The sequence below is a fragment of the Lottia gigantea genome (assembly GCF_000327385.1).
Source record: "Lottia gigantea unplaced genomic scaffold LOTGIsca_144, whole genome shotgun sequence".
Lineage (NCBI taxonomy): Eukaryota > Metazoa > Mollusca > Gastropoda > Lottiidae > Lottia > Lottia gigantea.
Genome location: NW_008707688.1, coordinates 72,700 through 91,303, shown reverse-complemented (window position 1 = coordinate 91,303; position 18,604 = coordinate 72,700). Strand labels below are relative to the sequence as shown.

General features: G+C 35.9%; 3 protein-coding genes across 3 annotated transcripts; all 3 read left to right on the top strand.

Annotated features, from left to right (window-relative positions):
• The first annotated feature begins 1,522 nt into the window (after positions 1 to 1,522).
• Positions 1,523 to 2,856, top strand: LOTGIDRAFT_238387 (hypothetical protein). Its single transcript, XM_009050075.1, has 3 exons — positions 1,523 to 1,544; positions 1,923 to 1,974; positions 2,194 to 2,856. The coding sequence occupies exons 2-3, from the start codon at positions 1,941 to 1,943 to the stop codon at positions 2,781 to 2,783; spliced, it is 624 nt and encodes a 207-aa protein (XP_009048323.1). The 5' UTR covers positions 1,523 to 1,544; positions 1,923 to 1,940; the 3' UTR covers positions 2,784 to 2,856.
• A 5,205-nt stretch (positions 2,857 to 8,061) lies between these two features.
• On the top strand, positions 8,062 to 9,394 carry LOTGIDRAFT_172888 (hypothetical protein; the record flags this gene model as incomplete). Its single annotated transcript, XM_009050074.1, has 2 exons — positions 8,062 to 8,095; positions 8,790 to 9,394. 2 exons carry the CDS (start codon positions 8,062 to 8,064, stop codon positions 9,392 to 9,394), a joined length of 639 nt encoding a protein of 212 aa, XP_009048322.1.
• Positions 9,395 to 14,713: 5,319 nt separating this feature from the next.
• LOTGIDRAFT_172887 (hypothetical protein) lies at positions 14,714 to 16,794 on the top strand (the record flags this gene model as incomplete). The annotated part of the gene is made up of 3 exons (XM_009050073.1): positions 14,714 to 15,002; positions 15,781 to 15,828; positions 16,748 to 16,794. The coding sequence occupies 3 exons, from the start codon at positions 14,714 to 14,716 to the stop codon at positions 16,792 to 16,794; spliced, it is 384 nt and encodes a 127-aa protein (XP_009048321.1).
• Between the last annotated feature and the right edge of the window lie 1,810 nt (positions 16,795 to 18,604).

The window sequence follows — 18,604 nt, the reverse complement described above, 5'->3', positions numbered from 1 at the left end:
TTGTATTTACACCATAGCAGCAAATGTCACTTTTCTTGTATCGTAGATTGATGTAAATGAAGCGATGTGATAAGTTTATACGCTGGTCAATCAGAGGTTTCGACAGAGAAGGTCTTTTAACACAAAGCCACACTGTTTAGCCTTTCTGTCAAGGGCTCTGCATACACTCCATTATACGCGAAATTTGACTATTGCAGTTAAGTACGAAGTCCGTAATAGGATGACATGTGAAGACGTGATAGCTCAGACAGTATTGATGCAATGATGACAAAAACACAATATCTATCTGGTATGACTACTTTAAGTAAACACAGGTACTTCAATGTCGACAATTCGCAATACTGTTATGAATAATAATTCAGTAATGTAGGATGTTTAATCGCAATGTAATGTAAAAATAGGATAAAATCAAATATGACAGCCATACTATAAGCTGCAAACTTAACATGTCAACTGTATATTGCATATCGTTCAATAACGACTGATGTAAAATGTGAAGATCAGCTGTTTTTTTCTACATGCTAGAACTTTCACAATGTCAAGCTATTTTGAACTGCATCTAATACCTTGACTTCAATAGACACCTTACTCGTATCGCGAAACTTTTTCGATGCAGTGATTTAATTAGGTTGTAAGGTAGCGAATACAGTCAATCATAGTCCCGGACAAAAAGACTTTATGCAATTTGGAAGCACATGTAGTGGCTGTAAACGTAAACTCAGTTCGTTTTAGCTTGTCATTATGAAGAAGTATCATCTGACAATCCGGTACCCCCCAGTCAGTGATGCAAGTTGTGAGGATTGAGAAGGCTGATTCCTGAACACCTCATACAATCTAAACTCATAGTAGAATTGAATTATTAATACGTTCATTATGACAGTATGTTCACTTAGACATGCTGAAGTGATAAAGTTATTATCACGTTAATCTCAGCCATTTAACTGGGGATAATGACAAATTTGAGGTTAAAATTTAGTACATATAGTTTACAATTACTCTTTTTCAATTTGAGACCTGTGTATTGTCCCATCCTTGCAGCATTTCCATCCAGTTACTACCTGAATCATTAACAAGGAAACGACAATGCCAAAAGGAAACATCTCTAACTATGCTTAGATTGGCTAATGGGATCCCTGGGATGGGGAGCAAGGTACCAATCCCATGCAACCCATGCCAATTATTTCTGTCCGTTTTATTTGATGGATCTCAACCATGAATGAATGTAAATGTTGTTACAAATAAAGAATTTTTGCTAAGTGCAATATCTGATATGCAATCAGAGTGTAACGAGCAAAATTCGAGATTTTTAAAGCAATATTGCCTCCCAGAGAACCAGTCATGTATGTACAGTATAGAACTGTGAGAGTGTAAACACATCATTACATATCAAATCCCTGGAATATATTAATATAACACAGTAACTGCAAACTGTCAAAATTAAGAGTAAATTGACGAAATTTGCAGGCACGATTTTATTCACTATATAAGGCCAAAATAATCTGAGTTGAAATCAAACTTTTGATCTACTCCTAGGAATACCTTTGGTAAGTAAGAACAAAACTTTCTACTTTAATTTGATTCAATGTGACCAAGATGAAGACCATCTAGTCCTTGGCTTAACCTATTAGCAATTAGTAATTTCCGCGGTAGCCGTGTTGCAAATACTTTAATGTATATCTTTTTCAATGTTCGGCTTGTATTCTTCGAATACCTCATTTGAAAATTTAACCTCAATATTATATAATCATGGATGGTAAATCTAATTTTTGAACTTATTATTTTTGCTCAAGTAAGCAATCTACATTATGCTTCAGAAATTCTTGCTTGAATTTTCCAGCATTGCTAAATTTGTCAACCTTAGTTAAGAATTGTGCATATTCTGTATATAAAGTATGTTAATATATTATACCATTTTGTTTCAGATATCAAAGTCCTACAAGATGAAAGCTTCAATCACACTCATCGTCTTTCTTGGTAAGTACATGGGTATATCCTTTTACCTATATATACAACGACCACTACAAATTGGATAGAAGCAATACCGCAGCCCCAAAGAAATTTTAACTATCTTTTTAAATTTAGGACATTAGGTATAGCAATATTCTAACAAAAAAAAAATGGTCTCGCACACGCCCTTTTCATTTGTATAAGAAATGTATTTTAATATCACATAATACAAATCGTATATTTCAGGTGTACTAGCCGTCAGTTACTCATGGAACACACCATACAGTGGCGGTAGTCAGGGTGGCCGAGGAGGCCAAAATGGCGGAAGACCACAAGGCGGACAAAAAGGCGGACAAAAAGGCGGTCAAAAAGGCGGTCAACAAGGTGGATTTGGGGGTCAAAACGGCGGACAACAAGGTGGATTTCCAGGAGGCCAACAGGGTGGACAGCAACCAGGTAGACAACAAGGAGGATGGCAGCAGCAGCAGCAACAGGGTGGACGAGGTGGACAGCAACAAGGTGGGTGGCAGCAAGGAGGTCAGGGTGGTCAAGGACAACCAGGACGAGGAGGACAGCAGCAGGGTGGTGATCCATGGCAGCAAGGAGGTCAAGGACAGGGAGGTCAAGGAGGCCAGGGACAACCAGGGCAAGGTCAACCACAAGACTGTCCAATGGGACAAAGACCAGGTCAGGGAGGTCGAGGTCAAGGCGGACAAGGCGGACAGGGATTCGGATTCCCACAGCAAGGAGGACGAGGCGGACAAGGTGGACAAGGAGGACGAGGTGGACAAGGTATGGGAGGCGGTATGATGATGGGAGGAGCTGGTGGAGATTAAACATGATCTCTGACATGTCTCATCAATGTCTCTGTATATCTATAATGCTTGTTACATTAAACACATTGTAAATAACCTTTTTTTTCTTTCTTAAGCATTGCACACCACTTTACTGAAAACAGATGCCATGTCTATATCTATTGATTAGAGACCAGGCATAATTGGCTTAGTAAATGATGGTTTCTGTCCATTGTATCGCGCTTCTTTGTTCTTGCAGTTGGATAGTGCATTTTACTTAGCTCTATTACCTGTCAACAGCAAAGTCGACCAACATTCCAAACATGGTTTCCAACATCTATTTCAGGAGCAAACATAGCCAAGCCACTGTTATCGATTGCTATCAGACGATCGTTAGGGGTTTGCCTGTCGTAATTCTATCCATTCTACACTGCCCTGCGCACCTTTTACCTGCTTCATCGTCTTAATTTCAAAACATATTTGATGTCTTTAAGGAACTTGTAAGTTCCATCCCTTTTCGATAGACCTGATTAACATGAACCTCTTCCGCATTATAACACTAATCATATGACTTGCTCATGGAATCAGGTGGATTTTCAACTATCGTGGTAACTGCGAGAATCTGAAAAATGTTGTGTTTGTTTACCTTCTAACTTTGGACTATGTAGTCTACCTGAGCTTTCGGAATCAACCATCGAGCTCATTTCAGTAATTACTATTCGACCAATTTCTGGGTTTGAGCTCTTCGCTCATGCCCTCTCAATCTGATTGAAATTAGATTACAATTTCGTTATTATTTTCGTCAGTCTGCAATGGAGACCGACAACAAAAAATAACGAAACGAAATTGTAATCTAATTTGGATTAGATTGATACCTTCTGTCGAACCCACATGTTGAGATTTAAACCAATATATAAGGATGTTTTGTCATGAAACATAGACTTTATTGACAGATACAGGTGGCTATCAATATATTATAGAAAAATTGATATTGGAATTCACAACACTGCACCAACCGACCCTTCCGCAAGTAATACATGACAGACAAATAACCACCTTCAATTTTATGGACTTTCATAGAACGAACCAAATTGTTGAATTTGGAGAATTTATAAGGTATCGTTCTAGTTTCTATTTTTGACAATCTAATTCTCCAAATGCAATAGTCTCTGTTTTTTGTTAAAATAAAGAATCTACGTTAAAAATTCGTTAAAATTACTTACTTCCGATTTGGCTTAGTGTGGTTGGAATTAAATACGAAGCTAAAAAATGATATCTTAAGAATTTCGAATAATTGATGGTGTTGAATTGTTTGTTTTACATCACATTTCTTAAAGCGGTTTGTGCATCACACCAACGCTAATGATTACATTATCTTTCTCTCCTATTCTAAATTTGTAATTATTAAGAAAAAAGTACCCCTACATTTCAGTTTACATACAAAACTTACTGCATTTAAGCGCAAAGCTTTACACTTGAAAGTTGTAAAATAAATACATGCACATCTTACTAGAATGGGCATGATATTGGGCTCAACAACTCTACCCTTACATCAGGGTTCAATTTAAATTGAAAAGGTAGAGAGCAGAGGATTAGGAAAATATAAGACAGTAGAGAGAGAAAGCAGAGGGAAGTACAGTGAGATCAATGAAAGAAGGTAGAAGGTAAAGTAACGGAGTGGGGTAGTAGCACGGTAGATTAATAACATTCCCGAGGAGAGAAAGGAATTATGAAGAAATGGAATAAGTAGTGAAGATGCGTAAATAATATATGATGGCGGGGTCTAGAGAAGCGCAGAAAGGGGTCTGTGATTGGTGAAAGGGGTAATCTCTTGTACTCCGTGCAATGCTTTGAACTACAGTACTCCGAAGACTTATGCTTGGTCGGCGTTTTCCGTTATTTTAACCTGTTTTTTACTCTCGTTAAGCAAGAAGTAAAATTGGATTAAATAAAAAATTCATAAGTAGCCTCAGTGGTCAAATAAAATTGCAGAGAGTTCCTTCCCTTGACGTAAAACGAATATAAAACGTTGCTATCTATATTATAAAGTGGAAGCGAACGTTAACTTTTCATCTACCTACCTACCTATTATAAAGTTTGATTCGCATTTCATTGTAGACTCTTGATTGGTCTCGCAAATGGCGTATGTTATAATATAATAAAACACGTAATAAAATAATCATGATATTGAAAGATAAGATACAATAGATCCAGCTAAACGGTCTGAAGACATTTGGCAAAAACTCTCACGAAAAGTATATAATTTGATTTGAATCGTAGATCGTCGAAATAAATTCTAATTTTGGCTAATCATAAAAAATATTGAAAAGGTTCATTTTAACTCGCCCCTTCGCATTTCGTCCCATGCTATTTTGCCCCTTTCCCATATCACCTCCTCCCCAAGTTGCCCCTTTCCCAGTTCGTCTCTTTTATCTCCTTATCCTTTCTCACTTCGCCCTTTATCTTTTTTAATATTAGGCCACAATAACATTATTTCCTACCACAAATAACTCAATATATATATAACAGATAGCCGAAACTCACATCCTGTCATTAGATTGCATGAAGCTCTTTCGACAGACCGTTAAAACTCATATGATATTCCTTCAGAAGTCAATATTGTAACTTGAAATTCAGAAACTAAAAGCCGTCATATTTTTGATCAAAATATCTATTGTTATATATTGTTGTGTCGTTGAAAATGTCGAGCATAATACAGATCAATAGAATTGTTTGCCCAATGTTCATTAGGTAACGTGGCAGATTTTTTTTAAAGATAACTTCACAATTTTCAATTGGCGATATAACAGGTAGTAAACATCGAACAGCAAAAATAAATATATCATTAGATAGATTTTCTTGCTGAGAGCTATCAAACTGGTTCGGTCACAAGTCCTCGAAAGTTTCTCATATTTCAATCGGAGTATTTTTAAAAGCAAAATCAAAATTCAAAAATAGGTTCCTAAATATTTTTAGCAACTAATGTTGGATTTTAATTAAAGTTTGCAATTTTAATATGACGACTTCCCTGTTACTTGCGGGTCTGATTTTGTCACTTTTTGTGTGACCAATTCTATCATAAATCAAAAAGAATTTATAATTTAGACTTTGTGATTCTAGTGATAAAAATTCTTAAAAGCTCAATTTTGGTTAAAATGTCTAATGCTATATATCATTGGAAAGAGGAGATAGACACAAGCAGATCATTAATTCAATAAAAAAAATATTGCCTATGTAAATTATATCACGTGACAGGGTTCTTTAAAGATAAAAATCACAATTTTGTAATTGGCTAGAAACCGGAAGTAACCATCAACAAATGAATATATCATTGAATAGATATCAGCAATTACAAATGCAAAAATTTATATTCTTAAAGTCAAAGACGAAAGTCAAATTTAAAAAATTATTTTCCTGTAACCAATAATTTTATCACAATCGAAATTATATATAGAAAACAAACTGAAAAAATGTCGGTTTTCAACCCTCATTTCCGGTTGGTCTAAAAGGCACCGTTTAGAGGTTAGTAGTCCGACAGTTGAACAGAGAACAGCAATAGATAGTCAAGTGAAAAACATTTGTAATTCCACTAAAACTTCGAGTTTGATGACTTCATTAATCGCAAAATATGCTTTAACCCATAAATGGCCCTTCGCGATAAGTGACATCAACAAACTCTTGATTTTAGTGGAATTGCAGGAACCACAGACGTCGGATTGAAAATGGAATGGTGAAAATTGATGCTATCAGTGTGCCTGATTTACATAAAAAATGTTTTACAATCTTTACAATCTCTTTAAATTAAATTCTGTTGATGATGCATTTATCTCGACATGTATCCAGATAGACCGAAACATCCGCTCTATTCTAGCCTCTGATGGCTATTTTGAAAATTGTCGGCTAGTGTAGAGACAGAAAAACCATTTCCTGTTTTATGGGAATTTTTCCTTATACCTACAAAGGTGGGGGTGTTTTAAACCTATTTTCTAAATCGGATCCACCAAACCCAGATATATTCGGAAAGGAAGGATATTTTTGTAGTTCAGTCATACCATCATTATGCCCCCTTCATCATTTATGTCACGTCTGCGGTTCCATCAAAGGTTTCTTTATAACAAAACAAACAGATTTCTTGTCGGCCGTAAAAAAAAGTGCGAGCTCAGCCAAAAGTCCACGGGCCACGAAGTCACATGATACTAACAAAACGAAAGTTACAGTGATGCCCAACACTATTCTACAGTCAACGTCAAGGTAATTTGATATTATATTAGAAAAAAACCGCATTTTCAAAGGTGCGGGAAATGCCCATATAAAGGACCTAGTTTTTTTTTTGACTCCAGCTGATAACTGTCAAAATATCTATCTGTGGCTGGAATAGAGTCAGATGCTTCGGACTAGCATCCAAAGTATCTATAATGTACACCGTGAGAGTGTAAACACATCATTACATATCAAAGCCTGAAATATATTAATATAACTCAGTAACTACAAACTGTCAAAATTAAGAGTAAATTGGCGGATTTTGCAAGCACGATTTTATTCACTATATAAGGCCAAAATGATCTGAGTTGAAATCAAACTTTTGATCTACTCCTAGGAATACCTTTGGTAAGAACACAATTTTTTTTATTCATAATTAATTCAAACCTTATGGTATGGCTAATAGTCTTTAATACCATCTAGTCTCTAACTTAGAGTGTTGGCAATGTAATATACGAGGCGAAGTAGCAATAGTAATAGTTCAGCTGATGAATAGATGTATTTATCTATCTATCAATATAATCTATTGAGAATGCAGCCAGGACTACCATGAGCCAGTTTTAGAATAGGGAAAATATAGTACTAATCCGCAAGGTGGCGCTGGTACGCAATTCGGTCTTGACGTCAGAAATCAACATCGAACAAAATTAAATTATGGCTGAACTACCATTGGGACTGATTTAGCCAATTTGACGGTCTCCCACCGTAAGGGCCCCCTACGCCAAGAACAAAAAAAGCAGGTGAGCGTGTTGAAATAAAATCCCGGGAAGGACGGTCAAAATCCGTGGGCTCCCATTCATCTTCTTTAGCAACTGAAGGCTGGTATTCATGTTTGAAATTGGTCTATCTTTATTCTATCAATGCTGAAATCTACCATTTAGTTAAACATGACCATGCTACTTTACAGATTAGCACTAATGTGTTCACGTGTTCATGAAGTTCAGTTTTGTTTCGTGTTTGCTCTCAAAATTAGGAATCGCTACATGTAATTCTGTATATAAAAGTATGTAAAATGTGTTAATATATTACCACTTTGTTTCAGATATCAAAGTCCTACAAGATGAAAGCTTCAATCACACTCATCGTTTTTCTTGGTAAGTATCTTTTCTACCTACAACTAGATATTTACAACGTTGATGATCTCTTTATTTAAATATAATTGTATTCAGCGCCAGCGCCAGCCTCCCATGACTAGGGGGTACAAATAAGGGGCAGGCCGACTTAACTATTTTTCCAGAAGGTCAAATGCCCCTACCCTCTATACCCCTACTGGCACCGCCACTGGTTGGACTTCATTTGGGCTAGTTCCAAGTTCTGTTCCGTACATTCTGGAACTGGCTACTCTCTAAATCTCTCATACGTTATTTGATTCGAGGTGCATTGCAGTGATCACTGAAATTAGCACTCCAATTTGGGGCTAGTCTTCGGACTCTCAAACTTAAAGCTAAAAATTTTGACTAAAATTTGGTACATTACAATAATTACTGTGTGAGATAGCTTGTTCGCACCTTCTTCTTCTCGACTGGGTTTATCGAGTCGACATCGATCTGGTATTTAATTAATTACCAGATGGAGGTGAAAAGATACAAGCTTCAGATGTCAGATGCTGAAAATGTTTTCAAATAATGTGATCCAATAAGAAGATTAAAATTAGGGCTTAAGTTTTGGCACAAAAATGGCCTCTCCAACTTCCTGTCTGAAACCATTATTTCGATATTATTAAGTCTAGAACTTAACATAAAGATTTAAATAAATGGTTTAATACATGAATACAACTTTATACTATAGGTGTACTAGCCGTCAGTTACTCATGGAACACACCATACAGTGGCGGTAGTCAGGGTGGCCGAGGAGGTCAACAGGGTGGACAAAAAGGATGGCAGCAGCAACAACAAGGTGGACAGCAACAAGGTGGACAGCCACAAGGTGGACAACAAGGAGGATGGCAGCAACAGCAGCAACAAGGTGGACGAGGTGGACAGCAACAAGGTGGACAACAACAAGGTGGATGGCAGCAAGGAGGTCAGGGTGGTCAAGGACAACCAGGACGAGGAGGACAGCAGCAGGGCGGTGATCCATGGCAGCAAGGAGGCCAGGGTGGTCAAGGACAACCTGGACGAGGAGGCCAGGGACAACCAGGACAAGGACAACAGGGTGGCGATCCATGGCAGCAAGGAGGTCAAGGTCAGGGAGGTCAAGGACAGGGAGGTCAACCACAAGACTGTCCAATGGGACAAAGACCCGGTCAGGGAGGTCAAGGTCAAGGCGGACAAGGCGGACAAGGATTCGGATTCCCACAGCAAGGCGGACGAGGTGGACAAGGTGGACAAGGAGGACGAGGTGGACAAGGTATGGGAGGCGGTATGATGATGGGAGGAGCTGGTGGAGATTAAACATGATCTCTGACATGTCTCATCAATGTCTCTGTATATGTCTATATTTTCTGTTAAATTAAACATATTGTAAGTAACTACATGTACTTGTTTTTCGTTTGAACAGGCTTTTACTGAAACCAATCTGTGTCAATGGAATTGACCCATTGCCTGGGAAAGTAAATGATTTTAGTCGATCATACCAGAATTGCTTCGTGCCTCTTTACAATTACAGTAATAGTGCATATTTGAACTCTTGTCAGTCAGTAGCATTGTCGGATCACATTCCAAACTACATGGATGCCAACTTTTTTTCAGGGAGCAATATAGCTAGGCATTGTGATTGATATAAAAGGAAAGTCAGAGTTAGGCATCTCAAGTAAACATTCCACACTGCGATGGATTTGCTTTTATTTGTATACCACTCTGAAGTGCATTAAGACGAAAATAATTTTATAATTCCATACTACATCACTATTACCTTCGATTTCTATATAGATTAGATTAATGCCGCCAAGCTAGTCCCCAGTTTATGATGGGTTGGCTAACATGAACCTCTTACCCACTATACAGGATAAGTCATATGAATTGTGCACAACCTCTCCAAACGCTGCCATTGCTAGAGTAATTCTTCACAGCCTAAATATTAATTCAATGAAACACTTAAATTTGCATTATGCTACATTATAATTATTATGTACATTGTATTAAGGCAAACCAACCCCAAATCTAGGCACTTATAGCTTAGTACTTGACATCGTGGTTTTTCTCCTTTCGGTTTTGTGTCGTATAATAATAACTGATAAACCAAAAGCGTAAAACACCACAACTCTCATTTACATTTACAATTCAGGCAGGAAAAAAGGGTTTCAATAAGGTTGCGTGTAAGCGGGCGAGTTTTCTGAACCCGATAAGGCTAATACGGTCTGGCAACACCATGCAATATGTAATGAAGGAAACCGTGTCAGGACAACTACAATAATAGTCTATTCATTTTCTATGTCTTATTCATTGGGATACGGTTTGTTGTCTCTTTTGAATAGATGCTTTTTATATACCAACATTTCCATCACTTAGTCCGAGAAAGTATTACGAATGGGGCGTAGTTTGGACACGAAGATATTCAACGAGGTTTTCAACATCAGTAAATTAGACCATGTCAAAACCCGTATTTGGGATACGATATGAGGTGAATACAATCATGCCAACATTAAGTTGGACAAAATCAATAGAGATCGACAAACAATATAACATCAGCAAGGATGTTTGATTTTCATCATGAAAATTGTGATTAACTCACGGATGAACATCAATGTAAAATCAATTAATTTCCTTTTTTTAATCGCTCTAATGTTGTCTATTCAATTGATGTTGTGCTATAAACAATAGTTTAGACTACCTCTTGGATTCAAATTGAAATCGAACCAGTACCAAGAACCAGACACCGCTTGTTATCATCAAAAACCCAACATGCTTGGAGCCGTAGTAATTCTATGCATCGTTGCAAACTTTTGGGTTGCTAATGGGATGTTTTACGATACCGTGATAACAGATAGAATGATTCTAAGGAATTCCACAGTTTTAATTGATTGCAAATCAAAATTTCTATGTGCAATGCGATGTTTATCTGATACAAACTGTTTATCATTTGCTTTCAACGGAGTAAGAAGAGAATGTTATCTATACGATTCATATGTGTTGTCATCAGAATCTAGTACAGGTGATGTTGGGACCACCATATTTAATAGTAAGTATAATAAAATGTTTAAAGGAATACTACTAGAATAACTATATGTAAAATCTAAATTCTCGAATGAAACCAATCAGAGATTATTATATTTATCAGTGAACTTAAACGTGGTACAACAGATTCCTATAAATGCATTAAAGTGAGAGATTGGCTATTTGGAGGGGGGGGGGGGAGATTTGGGTATTGAATATAAGTAAATAATCTTCAGAAGTACTAGAAAATACTACGACAATCGCAAAATTCATTCAACAATATATCAAACTGGGAATTTCACTTTTTTATATAAGGCAGAGTCTCAAGAATTGACGAGTCGTCAATTTAACTTTTAACCACAGATAATTCTGGACACACTTGGATTTGAGGGCTTAAATTCCGACGGTGAGCTGTGAACACTATTACTGATTAACTTATCGTATGGTATGATTGGTCAAACGGATGGTGAACATATCCCTCTAAACTAAGTAATTATTGAAAAACACTTAAAAATATAAAGCGTTTTAATAATTAGAATAAAAAAGGTGTCATCAGATGTAAGAGAATGTTTATCTCTAATCCAAAAAAAAAAAATATGTTACTGTTTTTAGTTAATTCTGTATTCTAATGATACTAATTAAGTCTAGCAATAACTTTTTTCTTAAAAATAATAGTATTATCATTAGTGAATTATTTTTAGATGATCATACATTTCTTCATATTTAATGTCATTGATTTTGCCTGGCATGTGACTGTATACAATCTTAATATTGAGTAAAATGCAGCCACTCTTTGTTAAATACAATATAACTTAACAATTTCTCCGGGATTTCCTGATACAGATCCTAAATTGGAGTTTAGTTTCTATTGCCGAAAGTATCCCTTACTAAATTCAAATTACAAATATTTCTCTGTTTAAAGTATTTCTCTTGCAATTCACTCAATGCAATAGGAATGTAGTCTACTTCGTAGGCTGATTGATTGACCCTTATTTCTTTTCCAGGGTGTTATAATATGGTTCTAAAGTCAGGAGGCTTGACGATTCCTGTTCTGTTTTCTTTACGAACGACAAGTGACTCTCAATGCAAATTGGAATGTACCAAACGCCCAGAATGCACCGCAAATATATATATTCAAAGTGTGGGTCAAGATAATTGCTATTTCTATGAAAGCCCCATCATTTTTTTTGATGTTCTGGATCTGAATAGCTGTAAAGACACTTGTATGATAAATTCGGACTGCCTTGTAGTGTATTATTTTAATAATGCCGATTACTGTTACCTGTTCAATGCAACAACAGGGGAACTTGAGAAAAATAACAACCACAATGCTGTCACTTTGTTTGAGAAAGTAACTTGCTTTTGAAATAATTAAGGGATTGAAAAGAGGTTTTCTAAATTGTGTATGTGTGTTGGCGACGATGACAGCATGAATTTACGCCATTCCAATTTTCAATCAGACGTCTGGTAGTTCTGGAAATTCTACTAAAAGTATTTGATGACGTCACCCTCTCAAAGGCCTTGTGTGATACTGATGATATCAGTGTCCCAAATAAACATAAACAAATTAGAAATCCTCTTTACAATCCCTTAATGCCTTTCTTTACGTGTGCGCTCTTGGTGTCTTGTGAACAAGGTCAAAATACGAAGCAGACCTGTAACAAGGTCGTTGTGATAACTGTGATCAACTTGGCTGAAACTACAGCCGGCTAAGCTGCTGAACTCTTAACTTGACTTCAGTTTACTGCTTTTTGTGGTTTTAAATTATAAAGTATAAAAATTATTGAGGGCAAACGTTGTGTTTTGAGCTAAAAATACTTTTCGCATTAATCGCCACTGATAATAGACGGTGAAGACTCTAAACCAAATTACTAAAAAGGTTGCAAAGGAATTTATTAACTAAAAAGACCAATGCTGATCAATGGCCGCACCAATTGGGGTACATTGCTCCAGAATATATGTCAAAATGCACAAAATCATTGAATCAGTCTGCCCCCTATTTGTACCTCCACTCTCAGAAGGTTAGCGCCGCCTAGTTCGTACAAATATTGGGTATGAATACTCGTTATCAACGTAGTTCGTCTGTAGAGAGTTCTTACTGTATCTTACTGTAATTTTATTATGCTTGTAGGCTTTTTGACCACCATAAAGTTCTCAAATTTCACGTACAATGGTGATCAATTATAGTTAGGAGTGCTCATTTGTTTTTTTTCATTCTATCTATTCAGTTTGTAGGATACATCTGTTGAAAGTTCGTCTTTTTACACTTTCAAAAACATGTTTTCTGAATTTGAGGGTGTCGTCAATTGTGATGCCAGGGTCTTTTTCAGTGCTTTCTTATCGTAATGGTTCGTGTGTGGTGTTGTGTCTCATATTGTATTGGTGCTTTGGAGTATTGTATCCTAAGTGAACAGATTTGCATTTATCGATGTTTAAACTGCATTTGCCAAGTTGTTTAGGGCATACTGTAGTTGATCCCTGTCACGTTCGGTTGAGCATGGGCCAAATAGTTTGGTGTCGTCAGCAAAAAAAGGTTTACAAGGGATTTAACGGCACTGGGCATATCGTTGATAAAGATAATGAATAAGACTGGGCCTAGGATCTTGTGGTACTCCACTTTCTACTTTTGTCCAGGGAGATGCTACACTGTTAAGTACTACATTTGTAATGTAAATGTCTACTTATTTTCTTCAAAATATGTGTCAGAATGCACAATATCAATTCATATTTTCTAAAATTTTCTTCAGAGAACCCTTTCAGACGCTTTATGAGAGCTTTCGACTATATGACACCACCACAGAGTAGCAAAATTTCAATTTAGTTGTCCCCCCATTGAGTCAGTCATCCCCTATTTATACCCCCCAGTCTCGGAAGACTGGCGACGCCACTGTATATAAGGTGGTTATCACTGTACTGCCAAATATTCTTTTTTAAAATCAAAGCTATTAGTGGGCGTATATTACCTTGCCTTGCATAACAATTGCAGCGTATAACATTTTCAAATCGTCTCGCTCTCCTCCTTTTAAGTGTACAAGCACCGAGAATGAGGAAGGCAGAAGCTGTGTCGTTACAGTGTCTTGTTACAGTAAAGACAAGTTGGTAAAACTATTATGAAATTTTTTGCGTCCATTTGCCCGGGAAAAATAAGAGTATAAGAGTAATGACTTACATTATAATGACAAAACAATATACATTATTTTTATAAATTCTGAAACTAAAATCTAAAGCTAAACTTTCTATAACACAAGTGGTTGAAATTATACAATTTTTAAAGACCGACGTGGTGGTGAAAGATAGTCTCTGACGCCCAGACTCTACCTGTGTACATCTTTCGTCGAAGCTGTGAGTTGACAAAGAGGGGGTGGATGATAGAGTCTAGGTGAAAGACAGTGAACAAAACAAACAATGCATAATGATTCCCAGACTAGTATTGTGATGAAACAATGTTATTGTATTATGATAAAGACTCTGGCTCTAATAAGAGATTTGAATCATGTTGGGGCCTAACATATTACCACTTCTAAGATAGTGTTTTTAGAAGCAAATCATTGATTTTTGCAATTAAAATTTTTGTTTAATTCATCTTTAGCAGAAGAGTAATACTTATGAACACTGAAGATGAAACACACAATCATATTTGCCGTTGCTATTTTGAGTATGGTGGTTCATCTAAAGGCTACAAGAAGCATGTTTTACGATGCTGTGATAAAAGACAGAATAATTATAAGATATTATTTAGTTTTAACTGATAACGAATCTATAACAATTTGTGCTCTGAAATGTTTTTCTGATACAAACTGTTTATCATTTGCTTTCAACGGATTAAAAAGAGAATGTTATCTATACGATTCATATGTATTACCATCAGAATCAAGTTTAGATGATGTTGGGACAACCATATTTAATGGTGAGTATTACCTCTATACCTGACAATGAAAAAGAAAAATAACTGAAAATCAAATATCAAAAGAAATGTTATGTGGATAATATATCTTTATTTGCAAATGCTTCAATCAGAAAAGTCAGTGTTAAAGGGAAAGATGTGCCATTTTGGGGGTTTGATTTGAGTCAGGAAAATATGTAAATAGTCTTCAGAAGTACTAGAAATGTGAGAAAATCGTATAATTCCTTCAAAAATATCTCAAACTAAGAATTTTTCTCACTATTGCTATGTATCTTTTCTATATATCACAGACTATCTTAAAATGACGTGTCGGTTTATTGACTACAGAACATGTAATTGTAATAACCAGCGTCTGAAAAGTTTTTGCATTATTTTCAGATGTGACGTTTCTTTTGTCTGTCAGTATATCATAAAATACCTGTTGAATTGTCATACAACAATGCACCAATTTGGCCATTTTCATTTAGTTCCTACATAAAACATATCATAAACATAGTTCAAATTAAAAGCTAACAATAAATAGCATTATCTGGAGCTGAATATAACTATAAAATTGGCAATACTGGTAATATGAATTACGATCATCACCTAAAGAAATAATCGGTATTAAGACCTATGATTCTGTGATAAAAGATAAACTTATGGACAATATAACATCAGGTTACCCTGGCTATGATTTGGAGTGCTGTGTGAAAAAAAATTATGTCAGCTCTAGATTTTCTATCATTTGCTTTGAACTATATACAAGAAGAATTTTATTAAAATGATTTGTTCCTTTTAGAATCATCAGAGAATTCTACAGATAACCAGAGCACTCAGACACTTTATGGTAAGTATAAGTTCACAATTTCAAATTTATCAAATAAGTTGTCAAATGAGATTGAAGTAAATTTTTCATCTTCAACGTATACGTTCCAATGCTAGGCTAATAAAGGCAATACTGGCTATATGACACGTCTTTATCACAATGCTTTCCAAAAAGAGCCTGTTTCTGTCCCGATATAAAGGTTACATGTGTTACATGTGTTCGCAAACTAAAACTCAAACACCACCTCAATAAAAAACGGAAGAGAAGCAAATTCTATCCAAATCCTTAACAAATCCAATTTACTGCTTTCATGTGTCCTCAAACTCAAACTCAACAGTTACGCTTACGCACACATGTAATCGTAGCTTAAATAACATTTTTAGACATCGAGAAAAAACAGAAGACGAATTCACGTGTATTCTTGCTTGCGAGAGAATATTCTGGTGCTATGTGTGGCCAACCATTCATCGATAGAGGAAATATGCTAGATCCCCTATATTTCGGTACATCGCTGATGCTTCTGGGGTAACTAAGGTAATCTGTGGATAATATATATAGATGTATACCCAAAATTATCTACAAAACGTTGGAAAAAGGAAAATCCAACGCAAACAGTCGTATTTTCACAGTTCACCTGGCCACGTAATCTGGAAACAATCTTGGTGCTAGGCTGTCCTAGAATCAATGTTAGAAGATATGAACCTAGGACATCCTAGCGCTAAGATTGTTTCCAGAATACGTGGCCTGATTTTTCCCAATGTTACTTAATGCCCCACCGACATCCTTGATAGTTTCACTAATTTGAAATATAACTCCATTCAGTATTTATTGCATGTGAACGACTTATTTCTTTTACCACACAATAAAGGGAAATAACTACTATCAACAAGAAAAATGTACAAAGGTCCGCACGATATTTCACTATTTGTTTTTATTTCAGATGAGGAAGAAATACCTAATTATGATCTCGACAATTATGGGAAATGATTTTTGAAATGATATTTTAGGGCTTTCGTTAGGACTGTCAAAGATGCTAAATATGAAATTGTAACCAAAATTCATTATTAACAGGAATAGCTTTCCGTGATTTACTTGACTGTTACTTCCTCTTTAGATTTCGACTTGTATAATATGTATGATTTGGGTGTCTAGAAGCTGTAGATATGACTGCATCATCAACTGGAAATGTCGTAGCATGGTTCATTCTGTCACAGCTTGCTACCAGCACGATGAAAATAACGTCATTGTGTACCCCGGCGTCCACATAAATATTGTAATCATGTTATCTCTTATTGTTCATAAGTAACCACACTTGGAGCAGAAATGTCTGCCATCAAATAAACCATCTATTATTTTGATATGATATTTTGAAATGATATTTGTGGGATATCGTTAGAATTGTCTAAGAAGCTAAAAAATAATGGTTTAGCTCCATGAATATAGTAATGGCGAGTTAAAAGAAGACTAAAATGTTGTTTTTTGTTTTTGCAATCCTTTAGGTTTATTTGTTTTTTGTTGTTGAATATATAAAAGGTTTTAATGCACGGTTCTAAATGAAATGTAAATTGTTGTCACGTGATTGTATTATGTATGTCAAATGCAATAAAAATACATGCCATTAATTTAAAAATATTTAAATGATTACCCAAAACGGTTTGTGATCAAAACGGCTCAGCTGCGAATAGATGAGATATGGTGGCTGGTGTGGTGTACGGTACATCGATACAGTTGAAAATAGAAGAAGTGAACACGAGGTCCAGAAACGGTGCGGGCACCCTTTCATTCTATTTTTTTACATCTGTATTACATCGGACACCGTGCCTCGACAGCCTAAATAATATTCTCCAACCATCACGAACATCTGTAACATAGTATCAACTTTACATTAGTATAAACTACCAACAAAACATGACTTATCCAGAATTGCAGTTTGCAGAGTGGGCATCGAGTCGTCACTAGCAATCGCGAGTGAAGTCCATATATGAGTGCAAAATTTAAAATATTGGGTAGTACTCAATGAAAATTTAGTTATTCCCACTTTACTTGTTATCAAGACTATCAGTACCATTTGAAAATTAAAGTCCAACATAGAATGACGGGAAATATCATACTAAGACCGTAGGCCTACGAGTAACCAGAGTACCAAAATGTGGTTAGTTGAGGATATTACTGTAGCTTCATCCGCCAAAATTGACGTGATTCAGCTAAGTAAAGGGCGGTAACTCCAAATCCGTTCATCCAGTAAATTGATTAAATCAACGAGACTTGTCTATACTTACTATCGATAAGCTCAGCCTTTAACAAATTACTTATCTATTTTCATCAACTTTCCCTCCACGTTCTACAGATGGTCCACAAACGTCGTACTGAAGTGGTCTTATCTCTCCCTTCCGATCCAGTCAGATAAAAAAAATATTCACATAAAAATAATAAATTAAGTAAAATAGAGGCTATGCATATAACGTAAATTTGTCTACCAGTTACTCCAACATATTAACCTTAACGTTTGTGAACATTGCTTTAACCCTGTGCCAGTGCCTTCTGTTGGATAGTAACTTGTTACCTTTCAGCCACTCTAATATCTACTCTATCTTATTCTTTATATAGAAATTTCTTTTTTTATTGAAAATCAATAAAAGTCAGGTAATTCTTATCGCGATCTCATGTCAGATTTATAAAAGTGATTTACACTAAAATCAGTTTCAATCCATTTGTTTAAGACATTTAGAACATCGCATGTCATCGTTTAAGATGCTGCATTTTACCTGGGTGGTGATGACATTCTGGCGGTGCCTTG